This window comes from Panthera tigris, chromosome D2, assembly GCF_018350195.1.
Source record: "Panthera tigris isolate Pti1 chromosome D2, P.tigris_Pti1_mat1.1, whole genome shotgun sequence".
Lineage (NCBI taxonomy): Eukaryota > Metazoa > Chordata > Mammalia > Carnivora > Felidae > Panthera > Panthera tigris.
In genome coordinates, this window is record NC_056670.1 from 32,190,598 (window position 1) to 32,205,470 (window position 14,873).

Genomic DNA, 14,873 nt, shown 5'->3' on the forward strand with positions numbered 1-14,873 from the left:
ACATTTGAGCATGAATTGGAAAACTGTTTCATCCTTGGGATATGGGAAAGAGGACATTGTTTCTTAATTAGTCATCAACTTAATATGTTTCCTGGCATAGTGGACTTCACTCTTGTTTCTTTGATCTGTTCGCACCAGTGTCCTTTAACATTTGGAATAACACTTAGGTATTGTTGGCACCAAGCCACCCAATCTAACATGGTCTTTAAATAATAGGCTGCTCCAGAGAAGACAGTGCCCTGTCACCATCTCTGGGTACAGATTTATATTTGGCTACTGGCTTGTCTACACTGTAGCTAAAAACACAATGGAGTATATATACGCACTGGGACATTATTCATTCTTAAAAAGAAATAAAATCCTGATACATGCTACAACATTGAGGAAGCCTGAAGACATGTAACTGAAATAAGCCAGAAACCTGAGCCTGGGTGGCTCAGTCAGTTATGCGTCCGACTCTGGCTCAGGTCATGATCCTGCGGTTTGTGAGTTCAAGCCCCGCATCGGGCTCTGTGCTGACAGCTGAGAGCCTGGAGTCTGCTTCGGACTGTGTTTCCCTCTCTCTCTGTCCCTCCCTTGCTCATGCTTTCTCTTTCTCTCTCTCTCTGTCAAAAATAAATAAACACTGGGGCGCCTGGGTGGCTCAGTCGGTTAAGCGTCCGACTTCAGCTCAGGTCACGATCTCGCGCTCTGTGAGTTCGAGCCCCACGTCGGGCTCTGGGATCATGGCTCAGAGCCTGGAGCCTGCTTCCGATTCTGTGTCTCCCTCTCTCTCTGCCCCTCCCCTGTTCAAGCTCTGTCTCTCTCTGTCTCAAAAATAAATAAACGTAGGGGCGCCTGGGTGGCGCAGTCGGCTAAGCGTCCGACTTCAGCCAGGTCACGATCTCGTGGTCCGTGAGTTCGAGCCCCGCGTCAGGCTCTGGGCTGATGGCTCAGAGCCTGGAGCCTGTTTCCGATTCTGTGTCTCCCTCTCTCTCTGCCCCTCCCCCGTTCATGCTCTGTCTCTCTCTGTGCCAAAAATAAATAAAAAACGTTGAAAAAAAAAAATTAAAAAAAAAATAAACGTTAAAAAAAAAAAATAAAAAAAAAATAAACATTTAAAAAAAAGCCAGAAACAAAAGGGCAAAATATTGTATGATTCCTCTTATATGAGACACCTACAGTAATCAAATCCATAGAGCCAGAAAGTAGAATGGTGGGTACCAGGGAAAGAGGGGAGGAGAAGATGAGTACTTCCTGTTTAGTAGGTACAGAGTTTCAACTGGGATGATAAAAAAGTTCTGGAGATGGATGGTAGTGGTGATTGCACCATGTGAATTGCACTTAATGCCACTAAATTATACACTAAAATTGGTTAAAATGGGAAATCTCCTATCATGTATGTTGTACCACAACTTAAAAAAACCACAACGGGACACTTGGGTCGCTTAGCCAGTTAAGCGTCCAACTTCGGCTCAGGTCACGATCTCTCAGTTCATGAGTTCAAGCTCCACCTCAGGCTTGCTGCTGTCAGCACAGAGCCCACTTCGGATCCTCTGTCTCCCCTTCTCTCTGCCCCTCCCCAGTTTGTGCTCTCTCTCAAAAAAAATAAATAAACATTAAAAAAAAAAAAAAAACAACTACAATGGACCCCAAATGAACTATAACACAACTCACTAAGTTTGTGATATATACCCCAAGTGATATGACTGGATCCCTAGAAATGAGTACATAAAAGAGATTACTATTTCCCACAATGAAAACAAGCACCCTGTTCAAAGAGTTCACAGGAATGTAATTGGAGGGACCAAAGACAATTATTTATTCTCCCTCCCCCAATACACCGAGCGTCTAGCTTAGTGTTTTATATTTAGTAGGTATTCAAGAAGATATTTTCTACTGTCATTGTCTTTGCCAAACCATGGCCTAGATCTTGTCATTGTGCAGTCAGACCCTTCCAAACCCATCATTCCCTGCCTGAGCCAAGACAACACATACAAGTATTCCAGCACCAGTGCAAAGATGAATAACCAATAAGCATAAATTCAAGAGAGTGAAATACCAGGTACGAACAGACAGCAACAGACCAGAGAAGGTGCATTTTTCTAGAATGGATGTTGGCTTTGTCGAAAATCAGCTAAGTGCTTCTCTTCCAGTTTCATTTCAACGATGGTTTCACCTCACTGACAATCTTGTCTTTGCTTGCCCCCATTAATGATTTAAGACTTCGCTTTCCAAGCAAAGTGATACATAAACAAAGGCAGAGGAAAAGTTATGGTAAAATACTATTTAGGACAAGACATTGTCTCAAAATATGCATCTTCCCCATCCCCTGGCTCCCACCCCAACCCAACAGCCTAAAACAAGACTATGTAAAAAAACTAAACTAAAGCATTCCAAATTGCACTTTTCTTTTACCTCTGATGCCTGAAAAAACTGTCCCATCACCTGTCAGAAGTATTTCATTTCTTTTCAAGTATGGTATGTTATTTCTATTACTAGTAAAATATGAAAAAGCCTCTGATTTCCTGCAATCTCCCATTTTCATAAGTTTTGTTTTCAACCGTCAAGAACAGGAGCACCTGGGTGGCTCAGTCAGTTAAGCCTCTGACTCTTGATCTTGGCTCAGGTCATAATCTCACACGTCAGTGAGTTCGAGCCCTACATTGGGCTCTGCACTAATGGCCCAGAGCCTGCTTGGGATTCTGTCTCTCCTTCTCTCTGCCCCTCCCCTGCTTGTGGTCTCTCTCTCTCAAAAAATAAATAAATGTTAAAAAAAAAATGAATGAAGGCAGAGCCATATTTTATCACTAACTGCAAAATAATAGTGGCTGTATTTTGGCAAGATGTCTTGTCCCAGGCTTGTTCTCAAACCCCAATTTTTCTGATATTCATGCTAATTATAAAATCAGCACAATTTACTTACAAGTGCAATGCTCTTTATTTTTCATTCAATAATTTTTATTAAAATATTCTGTAATAAGGCATAAATAAAACTGTTAAAGAAATCATTGTTTGTCTTTCAAGTTAATGAATGTATACCACAGAGAAATATAAAATTAGTTTTGGATGTATTCTGAAATAAAAGGAGGTTAAGTGTAAATTCAAGTTCATTATGATCTGTATCAGCTGAATCTTGCTATATGGAGTACTAAAGTTGCAATCAAATTTAATTGAAAAATGAACTTCACTTATTAACAGAAGATTACAAGTATGAGCTATAGGTATATTTAATTTGGGACTCTCTTTTTCTTGAATTTAGTAAACTCATTTTTTTAAGTGTTTATTTTTGAGAGAGAGAGAGAAAGAATGAGAATGAGCAGGGGAAGGGCAGAGAGAGAGGGATACAGAGGATCTGAAGCAGGCTCCACGCTGACAGTAGTGAGCCCCATGTGGGGCTTGAACTTACGAATCGAGAGATCATGACTTGAGCCAAAGTTGGATGCTCAACTGACTGAGCCACACAGATGCCCCTAGTAAACTCATTTTAAAAAAGAAACAAACATTTGTTAGAAAATATTCGAGTAGATAGAAATTCAATAGGATTGACTATTAACTAAAAATGACATAGTTAGTATATCTTGAGGGTCTATTAAATATGAGCATCACATCTAATCATAAAGCAGGAAGTTGTGTTGGGTGGAATAAAAGAAAATTAAACTAAACTCTAACCATGTAGGTGTCAGCAAAGTTTTTCCATAAAAGGCAAGGTGTCCATATGGTGTCCGTCACAACTACTCAACTCTGGCACTGTGGCACAAAAGCAGTCAGTGCATAAACAAATGAGGATGGCTGTGTTCCAATAAAAATCTTATTTATGGACCCTGACATCTGAATTTTATATAATCTTTACATGTCCTCAAGTATTGCTCTTCTTCTGATTTTTTTTTCAACCATTAAAAAATATGAAAAACATTCACAGTTTGAGGGCCATGTGCAAAACAGGTGGCAGGACATATTTGGCCCTCGGACTGTAGTTTGCTGGCCCCTGCTCTAAGCGTTTACAATCTCATGTATGGGGTAAAACTATCTCCTTTGGCAAACAAAAACTCTTTTTCATCTCCTCTTCTAAAATCTGATTCCTGTAAAAAAAACAGTTTTAGTCAGTCCAGAAAAGCTTCCTGAGTGGTTGCCAGGGACAGGAACATTGCTCAACACTGGGGAGCACATGACAGGTCTCTGCACAATCAAAGTAAGGAGAGGGGGAAGAGCGTCATCAACCATTAGGGAGGATGTAGTATCTGTACGTGAAGAATGAGTAGAATTTGCACAGAACAAGACTGCGGGTAAGAGAAAAACAGAGATAAGGACAAAACCTTAGAAAGTAGCCCTACAAGGCAGTGAATGTTTAAAAAAAAAAAAAAAAAAAAAAAGTAGATTCACTGGCACAGTAGACACCAGGAGAGCCAATTGCCACTGAAGCCAAGAGAAGAGAACATTTGAAGGAGAAAAGCACTTAATACTCTCAATGCGGTTACTGGAAAAAAGTAAAAGTGGGTCAAGGCACTGAACAAAGAGGGACTACTGGTGACCTTTACAGTGCTGTTTCAGTTCAACAATAGAGGTGAGAGATAGGTTTCAGGGAATTACATAGGGAATACTTTGAAAGGGATGACAGCAGGGAGAATGAAATGAAATGGAACTCTCATTTCTTAAAACAAAAGCATTCTAATGAAAGATGCCACTACCTTCCTAGTAGCTTGTTCTAATATGAAACATTCTAATCAGAAAATTGCTCCTTATGTTAAATTTTTATGCCCTTTGAAATCAAATGGCCCAATTTTTGCAGCAAGATCAACAATTAATAAAAGCTGCATCTATTCTAAACACTGAAACAAAACACAGCTAAGATTTCAACTCTTCTCGAAGGTGGTTATTAAAAATACAGCAAATGGCTAGCGTCCTATTCCCCTCCTATGTGCACGTCTGTCTTTCCTACATTTAGAAATTTTTATTCTGACAGTTTCAGAGCAAAGTTATAAGAATAATAAAAAGAATTCCTGGATACCTTTTATCCTCCTTTTTTTTTTTTTATCATCTACTTTAAGAAAAGCATTCTTTAGCTGAATTTTCTGTTTTGTTTTTTTGTTCTTTGTAATGTAGCTATTGCCAACAAATTTCAGTCATTCAGTTTAATAACTGCTGGGGCCCAAGTACTTTAGGTAATTAAGGCTGTCCGTTTTGTTGTGCATGATGCAGTCACAGGTTGTAGGAAAGAAAAGTACGATATAAGCTCACTTCACAAAACTCCTGTTTCGAATTCACGTGTCTTTCATCAGCTCTGCTCCATTTGCACTCTTCTCTCCTGGGACTTGGGACTAGATGCACGTTGGATCTTCTCGCTCTATCCTACAGGTCTCTTATCCTCTCAGCTCTAATTTTTACCTTTCCCTCTGTCCATGCAACGTTCTGGAGGATTTCTTCTGACCTTCCAGTTCACTGCATCTCTTTCTCTCTGTCTACGTTACTGCTGAGCTCCTAATTTCAATTACTGCATTTTCCAGCTCTAGCATTTCTATTTGGTTTAAAAAACTGCTACGTCACTTTGCTTTTGTAACAGTTCCCAATTACCTGATAACATTTTAAGCTTGGCTTTTATTCCTTTGAACACAGGAAGCATAGTTGTTTTTAGTCTGAGTCTGATGACTCCAGCATGTCGTGTCTGAGTTTTGGATGTCTGTTTGCTTACAGAGAGTGGTCTCCTCGGATGCCTCGCTATCTCTGTGTACTGGCCATTTTGGGGGGGGGAAGTTCCTTGGAGGGATGTTAGTAGGTGGAGGGTGATGAAATTGTCTTCTGGAGAGGATTTTTCTTTGCAACTCCCAAGTGCCTGGGGGCAACACCAGAGCAGAGCCTCCTTCATCCAAGTTCAAGAACAGTCTCTCTATTGTCTCCTTTTAGAATCTTTTTTTTTTCAATTTTTTAACTTTTTTTTTTTTTTTTTTTTTTTTTTTTGAAGTGGGGAAGGGGCAGAGAGAGGGAGACAGAGGACCCGAAGCAGGCTCCACTCTGTGAGCTCAGAGCCTGATGTGGGGCTCGAACTCGTGACTATGAGATCATGACCTGAGCCGAAATCAAGAGTCGGCCACCTAACGGACCGAGCCATCCAGGAGCTCCCTCCTTTTAGAATCTTAATTTTTGCACTGTTTGAGGACCCTCTGTGTCATATTTTCCCCTCATATTTTCTATCTCTTCACCTTTGCCATTTTCTTAACTCTATCTTCCAATCCTTAATTGAATGTGTGTGTGTGAGTGTATATAATTTCCACGGATTCTCTTATTCTCTAAATGACCTTTTCCACATCTTAACTTGACGAGTCAAATTCTTCAGAAAGTTGTATGTTTGCTCCTCTAACATGTTTCCTACTTCACATGATTATCACGAATAATGTGACTGTTTTCAATGCTATGGACAAAACTATTACAAACTATCTGTGTGTCCAAGGGAACTGAACTTAGTATCATAAGTGTATAAGCATAAATAGCTTAGAGAGGAAGTGATGTCTGTTTAGTGATTCTACTTACCGAAATAAGATTAAAATTTCAAGTCACAGAAAAAAAAAAAAAAAAAACGTCAAATCACAGAGACAGCAGTTAGTAAAAACAACACCATACTTAACGGTGGTTATGAGAGAGAATAACTTTAGGCCACATTCGATTTGCTGTTATTTATCCTGATATAATAGTGCAGGGGAACAAGTAGTGATAGACTCTCAAGGAAAGTCTTTCTGAAAGAGCAGTTTTGAAGAAAAAAAATTCTAAACAGCCATGTGACTAAGAAGTAATTTTCAATCACAGTATATAATATGGCTGAATACTGAGCTGGATAATGAAAGACACAATGTTTTCTTCCTTAGAAATAATAGTTTCTAAATATTAGTCTTTCTTTGTAGTCATTAATACATATAAAATTTAAGGACGTTCCTTAAGAACGTTCCATGCCCAACGTGGGGCTTGAACTCATAACCCTGAGATTAAGAGTTGCATCATGCTCCACCAACTGAGCCAGCCAGGTGCCCCTCGTATCTTTTTTTTTTTTTTTTTTTTTAATTTCTACATAGTTCCCAGTCTCACATCTCTTCCCTAGAAAAAAACAAAAATGAATTCAGCTTTTCAATAGTCTTCTAATACTTTGAAACAAAGTAATCATTCAAAACAAGAATGTTCACTGAGAGTGTTTAAGAATTTAATTGTGCATTTGTTACCTAAGGAGAAACTAAAGAGTTGGCCAGGGAGGGACATGGGGGATATGTTCTACTTTTTGACCTTGTTAGTAGTTACACTGTTCATGATTATTTGTTAAATGTATATGTATGTTTCATGCACTGTTCTATGTATATGTTTTACCAAAAAAAGATAAAATATTTTTAAACAGCTTCCTTAAGTAAATTAAATAAATCTCTCATTTAAATTTATTCATTCTAACTGTCCTTTTTTAAAAAGAGGTTAAGGGACAGAGATGGAACAAAAGCAAAAATGAATGGAATATTTGAGTTACTCTCATTTATACCTTTCAAGAAAAGCTTCAATGATGCTAGACAGATTTAAAACATATTTTCAAAAATAAAACCACTTTTCAAGTAAAATATTAAAAACCAATATGGCTATTTTTGAGAGAGAGAGAAAGAGAGAGAGAGAGAGAGAGAGAGAGAGAATGAATGAATATGGGAAAAGAGAGAATCTTAAGCAGGCTCCATGCCCATCATGGAGCCCTGATGGAGGGCTCGATCTCATGGTCCTGAGATCATGACCTGAGCTGAAATCAAGAGTTGGATGCTTAACGTCCTGAACCAATACAGTTACTTTAATGGCACCAATTCCCTCTTTCTCTAAAGATTCCTATATATAAAATGGAAAAGGCACAAATTCATCTCCTTTTTACTTGGTTTATATTTTCCAGGATTTTCAAGTGTCTGAAGAAATGGCACTGTGATGATGTCCTTTGATTCTGGACCTATAGAACTTTCTTTCTATTCTTTCCCAAATACTGTGTCAACTGTGCCTTTATTTGTATGGCATCACCTCCTCTACTAAGTACAACCTAGGACTCTAATATCTCCTCTTCACTGCAGTCAGAAGCTATGCTTTCGAACAGTTAATACTGTACTCCTGTTCAATCTGCTGAGAGCACAGTCTTGGAATAATGATTCTACTGCTTAATGTAGGTTCACAGGCCCCCCAAACAGACTGCCATTAAGACCACTTCTCCCTCTGGGGCTGGCAGTTTCTGACTGTTCCACTTGCGAGGGAGCAGTTATTTCTGGCAGTATAGTATGTCTTTAGGTCAGCATGATTTCTCCAATTACAAGTTTATCACTGCCTTATAGATAAACAAATAGCATCTTTGTTCCTATCTCTTAGATTAGAAATAGAAACTGTCTGAGGGGACATTACCCTGTGAATTTGGCCTCGGTCATCTTCATGAGTACATGCTCCTTTCAGAGCTATCTGTCCATCTTCATAAAAACCCATCACAACTACATATGCTCCTTTTCTAATCTGAAAACCACAGGAGAATGATTCTTTTACTTGTCAGTTCAAAGTCCTTCTACAGGTAAAATTCTTATTTTAGTTATGAATAACCCAATACTGGTCTATTACAGCTGCAACAACTCTCAAAAGAGCCGTACAAAAGAAAAATGTGGCTTCTACCTCCAGAAGACATTAAAGACTTTTTTCTTTCTTATTAAGGCACCCAGAACGCATAATATTACACCAGGCCAAAAGGACCAATTCCCTTCATGGAGGAGAAGAGCAGGTGGCTGTTACTTATTAAATTCTCAGAGCAACGTGCGATGGCTTGCTTTCTCCTTTTGTTTCTCTTTGAATAGTAGATGAAGCTGATTTTTTTCCAAGGCTGCTTCTCACCACCCGCATTCCTGATCCTTGACCTAAGCAGCTGTTAATATGCTACACACATATGCTTGGGCTCCTGAACCACCAATGCAGTTAATCTTTCGGTTTTCTCCACGTCAGTTCCTATCTTGTTAGTGAAATTGAAGTTTTTTTTCTTTCTAAATGTAATCATTTTATCTGATACAAAAACTACATATACAATTCTTTGGTTTTTTGGAATCTTTTTTGTCCCCAAAGGTGTCGGGGCCCATGGGTTCTTATGTTCTAATTGAGAAAGGCATGTTCATTCATGGAAATTCCAAAAGGTGGGCTACCATAGCTACTTCTGCGTTTAGGGGTGGGTAATTGTTGGAGGCCACATATTACCTTTATTCTCAAAGAAAAGTGAATTCCTTTGATTGAATATAGGTGAAAGATTATATTTTCTGCAGCTAATGATTAGAAAGTAAAATATTAGTGTATCAAAAGACACTTTGTTCTAACTATCTGTGTTCAAAGGAACTTTTCCATACCTGTAACCCGCCCCCGCCATTTTATATTATAATTGCCTATTAACAGTCTGTACCCCTCAAAGACAGGAAGCTCCTGGAAGACAGGGATTGTATCATAATGACTGTTTTATCTGCAGGGCACATGGTCTGGCAGATGGTATATAGCCAATAAGTATTTCTGCTGGTGTTGGTGTTACATTCAATTCAACGTCTAATTCTTAATTAGCCACAGTTTTAGACTAACTGGCATACACCATTGCCCCAACATTTATGAAACAACTTCTAATCAGACATTATTACAGTTCAAACAGATACGCCAAACTGCAAAAACCTAATGATATCTACCTAAACACTGAGCTTCTTTGTGGGAGGCAGCAGAGACAATGCTAACTTGTGATTTGAATCTTTTTGCTCTCATTTCAGACTCAGCTACTAACGATCGGTAATCTTTGGCCAGCCACTTTAATTATGTTGGATCTTGTGCCCTTAGAAATTAAAGTGGGAAACTGGATTAAGTAGTCTGTAAATCCCTAGCTGAGCCCAGCTTTGAGACTGTGATGAGACACCAACCAGTTAGGGTACTACTAACATAGCAAGCCCTTGTTAACACTAGAGGGAGCTGCACCCATGCCATCACTGGGGTGGATAGGAAGATTTCAAGGCAAAGCATCTTTAAATTGGAAGATGGGACTTTTCAGAATGAGAGGAATTAAGTATTAGGTGAGACACCCATACTGTTCATACAGCCACTGCACAGGCTTTCTGCCATGACCTCCCTCTTGCTGATGTCAAAGTGCCTCACACTTGACTTTGATCAGCATACCGTCTGAGCTCTAATTCGGATTCCAAAAGAACCAAGACAGCTTGAGTCATTCCTACAGATTTCTTTCCCCATTCAGTCTACTTTTCTTTCTTAATCAAACTAACAACAATGACAAAAAAAGCAAAATAACTAATGCTATTATTGGAAAAGGCCCAGAAAATGAGATAGAGGAAGAAAAAGATTCATATCACACTGAAGATGTGGCCTGGGAAAATCAGTAAATGGCTGCAGAATTCATTAGTAGCTTGCCACTCAAACCAAAGCTACCATAGCTACTTTGAAAACAAGAAAAGTACTCAGAAAGAGGAAAGATATCAAGGAAAGAAGGAATCGACACAGCTCTATAAACTGTAGAAGCCTGAATGCCTGCCTATGAGTGGATGCGGTCATTGCCCTGTTGGGTTCTGTGGTATGAAGTCTGCAGGTGCTGAAGTGAGGTCATGAATTAGAGGTAACTGGATCACATTAGGCATCTGGCAAGAAAAGTGCCAAGTGACCAGATACGGCAATGGAGGATGAGGTGGGGAAGGAAAAAGAAACAGCATTTTTATTTTTTATTATTATTATTTTTTAATGTTTATTTATTTTTGAGACAGAGAGAGACAGAGCATGAGCTGGGGAGGGGCAGAGAGAGAGGGAGACACAGAATCCGAAACAGGCTCCAGGCTCTGAGCTGTCAGCACAGAGCCCGATGCGGGGCTCGAACTCACGAACTGTGAGATCATGACCTGAGCCAAAGTCGGATGCCCAACCGACTGAGCCACCCAGGCGCCCCAAAAGAGCATTTTTAAAGCTAAAGTTTATTCTGAAGTTATATACAGACTCTCTTCCCAACTCTAAAAACCATCCAATGGCTTTGAAAATGTATGACCTAAACCCCTTACAGAACAAGTGAAATGAAGAATTAAAAACCTCTCCATTGTATCAATTTGTTTGTGTTTGCCCAGAGGCACAATGACATGTTAACCTGATAGAGAGGGTATAAATCATGGATATTACAGAATGTGGTCTGTAGGAGAAAGATAAATGCAATCCTGAAGAACCCTTTTTATGGGAATTTCATAGATTACTTTAACACTCAGGAAAGCAAAACCTCAACAGTCAGAGACAGACTGCCTACTTTTCAGACAGAGGCTATTCCTGAGTAAAAACAAATTACAAAACAACTTTAGAGAGCAGTGAGTGAAAAGTCTATTAGAACAAAACAATTCTTTTTCACCTAAAAAATGCAAACTCAGACCTCCAGAGGTAAAATACAAAGTAAAACTCACCACATTAAAATCAACTTATTGCTATGGGTCCAAGTAGTTTAGATACTTGTTTCTTAAATCATCAATTTCAAGTACTCTAATAAGAGACATCACAGCCTCGACAGATTCAAAAAGATTTCCCTTTTCCTTTAGGACATTAGTTGTTTTTTTTTGTTTTTTTTTTTTTTTTTTAGCCAGCCTTTCAATCAATGATCCTTATGGGAAGCATGAGAAAAATGTACTTTACTGTTAAAAGGAGAACAACTTGTTTTCCTCTCTTATTTTAGGATACATGCCAAAGAATTTCCAATTCACCTGCTATGTACTGACCTTTAAAATGTTTCGGCCATCAAATGATTCTCTATCCTTGAAGATGTATTTGCCATCCGCTGTGTAGAGATTGTACCTGCCTTCAGCTGTAAATATTTCAAAGACAATATTAGAAGAGAAGCTTGGGTTATATACGTTTGTTTTCTTTTGGGTTTCTACAGGTATAACTAGCAAAATGTATTACCTGGAAAGTGGTACAGTGGGAGGGAAAAGCAGCAGGCTGAGTCAAGAGGCCCGGTGTCCAGTCTCAGCTCTGTTATCAACTCCATACACATTTATTCATTCAACACTGTCCAAGCACTCGAGATAGGTTATGTATGTCATTAGCCATAGTCTTTTTTTTTTTAATTGAACTATAGTTGACATCAGTGTTGTATTCGTTTCAGGTGTACAACACAGTGACTCAACAATTCTATACATTACCCAGCGTTCACCGTGGTAAGTCTAGTCACCATGTGTCATACGCCATCTGTCATACAACATTATTACAATATTATTGACTATATTCCTTCCCCATGTTGTACTTTTCATCTCTGTAAATTATTATTTTTTTAATATTTATTTATTTTTGAGAGAGAGAGAGAGAGCGCAAGAAGGAGAGGGGCAGAGAGAGAGGGAGACACAGACAAGTATCCAAAACAGGCTCTAGGCTCTGAGCTGTCAGCACAGAGCCCGATGTGGGGCTCAAACCCACAAACCGTGAGATCATGACCTGAGCCGAAGTTGGACACTTAACAGACTGAGCCACCCAGGTGCCCCTATTTTATAACCAGAAACTTGTACCTCTTAATCCTCTTCACCTATTTTGCCCACCCCACCTCTCATCAAACCCTCTGGCAACCACTGGTTTGTTCTCTATAGTTATTAGTCGGCTTCTGTTTTTTGTTTGTTTTTTAGATTCCACATATAAGTAAAATCATTGTGGCATTTGTCTTTCTCTGTCTGATTTATTTCACTTTGCATAATACCCTCTAGGTCCATGTATGGTGTCACAAATGGCAAGAATTCATTCTTTTTTATGGCTGAGTCATATTCTGTTGTATATGTATATACAAGTAGACACACACACACCCCTACATTTTCTTTATCCATTCTAAAAAAAAGATAAGAAATAACAAGTGTTGGCAAGGACATGAGGAAAAGGGAACCCTCATGCACTGTTGGTGGGAATGTAAACTTGGAGCAAAAGGATGGAGGTTCCTTAAAAAATTAAAAATAGAAGTACCAAACAATCCAGTAATTCCACTTTTGGGTATTTACCCAAAGAAAACGAAAACACTAATTCAAAGATATATACACCCCTATGTTTATTGCAACGTTATTTACAATAGCCAAGATATGGAAGCAGTTAAAATGTCCATCGATAGATGAATGGAGAAAAAGGTGTGGGGTGTGTGTGTGTTTGTGTGCTTGTGTGTATAAAATGAACCATATTCTTAAGCAAATTATGTCTCTTCTATGGACCTCAGTTCATTTACACAGTTACAGGTTAAGATTAGGTATCTCCAAAGGTTCCTTGAAGTCTAAAAGCCCAAGATTTTGTGTAAGCTGCATGCCTTTTAAAATATGTAAAAAAAAAAAAAACAAAAAAAAACAAAAAAAAAACCATACAAAAACTCACACATTAAGTAGTCAAAAGTGCTGGCAACGCTGATTTGGGTTGCAACCAACATGATGTGGGTTGATTTAAGGAACCCCCCCCCCCTTCCAAATGAGAAAGCCCCCTTCAGTTCAAAGGTATCTTTACAGACATTCTACATAGAAATGCAGCAAATCTATGACCTTAGCCTCATCAAAGCTATGCTCTAACTCCTTGTGTTAATTTAGCATGCTTATTCCGAAGGACATCCTTGAAATATAGCAGGAAAGAGGATTTCAAAGGGAAGGGATGACAGGTAAGAAAGAGTGAAACACCTGATTCCTATCCCCTTTTCAAGTAAAAATTCATCATACAGAAGAATCCAAGGTATAGAAAATTCAAAGCATCCTTAAGAATTATTTAACCCTCGGAATATTTTCTAAGATATTTACCCTTTCCTGCCTACCAACAGACACTCAAAAGTATTTGTATTGCCACTTTTGAATATGCTCTTTTATTGTATACAGCTATGGAAACTACCAAGTCAGAACTGGTAAAATATGTCCAGAGCGCTAACTCCACGTGCATAATATAAGTTAGCTAACCCACTGGAATTACACACTGGTAACTTCTAACGACAAAGTATTCACTTAATCAAAGATCGATGACAGGTTCAAAATCTGTAAGTAGCACTAGCCATCAGGGAAATGCAAATCAAAACTAAAATGAGATACCACCTCACATCAAAAATGACAGCAATAATCAAAAAGATAGATAGTAACAAGTGTCAGCAAAGAAGGAGAGAAACTGGAACCTTCACACACTGCTGGTAGGAATGTAAAATGGTGCAGACACTTTGGAAAACAGTCTGGCAGCTCCTCAAAAAGTTAAACACTGGTTTACCATATGACCCGAAATTTCACTCTTAAGTATATACCCAAAAGAAGCGAAAATATATGCCCACACAAAAACTTGTATGAAAATGTTCACAGTGGCATTAATCCTAATAGTCAAAAAGAAGAAACAATATAAATGTCCGTCAACTGAGAAATGGATAAGATGTGGTACATCCATATAGTGGATGATTATTTGGCAATAAAAAGGGAATGAGGCATGATACATGTTATCACATGGATGAATCCTGTATGCATTATGCTAAGTGAAAAGAAGCCAGTCACAGAGGATCATATATTGCATGATTCTATTTATACAAAATATCCAGAGAAAAGGCAAATTTATAGGACAGAAAGTGACTGATGGTGTGTAGGACTGCAAGGTGAAGGAGTCACACCGCCAATGGGGTTTCATTTTGGAGTGATGAAAAGTGCTCTAAAATTGATCGTGGTAATGGCTGTGTAACTCTGACTATACTAAAAATCACTGGATTATATGCTTTCAATGAGTGAATCATACAGTATGTGAATTTATCTCAATGAAAGTGTTATATTCAAACTATCTCTAAGTAAGAAAGGATAACTATACCGTGAACACAGAACATTTTCTTACATGAAGCTCTGGTGCTAACTGAATATAAATCTGGATCCACACAATTTAGAAGATACAGG

General features: G+C 38.6%; 1 protein-coding gene across 9 annotated transcripts in view; it reads right to left on the reverse strand.

Moving 5' to 3' along the window:
* Positions 1 to 14,873, reverse strand: part of ASCC1 (activating signal cointegrator 1 complex subunit 1) — a 146,447-nt gene that overhangs the window by 13,045 nt on the left and 118,529 nt on the right. For all 9 annotated transcript variants that reach the window (XM_042961252.1, XM_042961253.1, XM_042961255.1 and 6 more), the window contains one exon: positions 11,730 to 11,815. In XM_042961252.1, the coding sequence (XP_042817186.1) occupies positions 11,730 to 11,815 (86 nt within the window). The remainder of the gene's footprint in view (positions 1 to 11,729; positions 11,816 to 14,873) is intronic.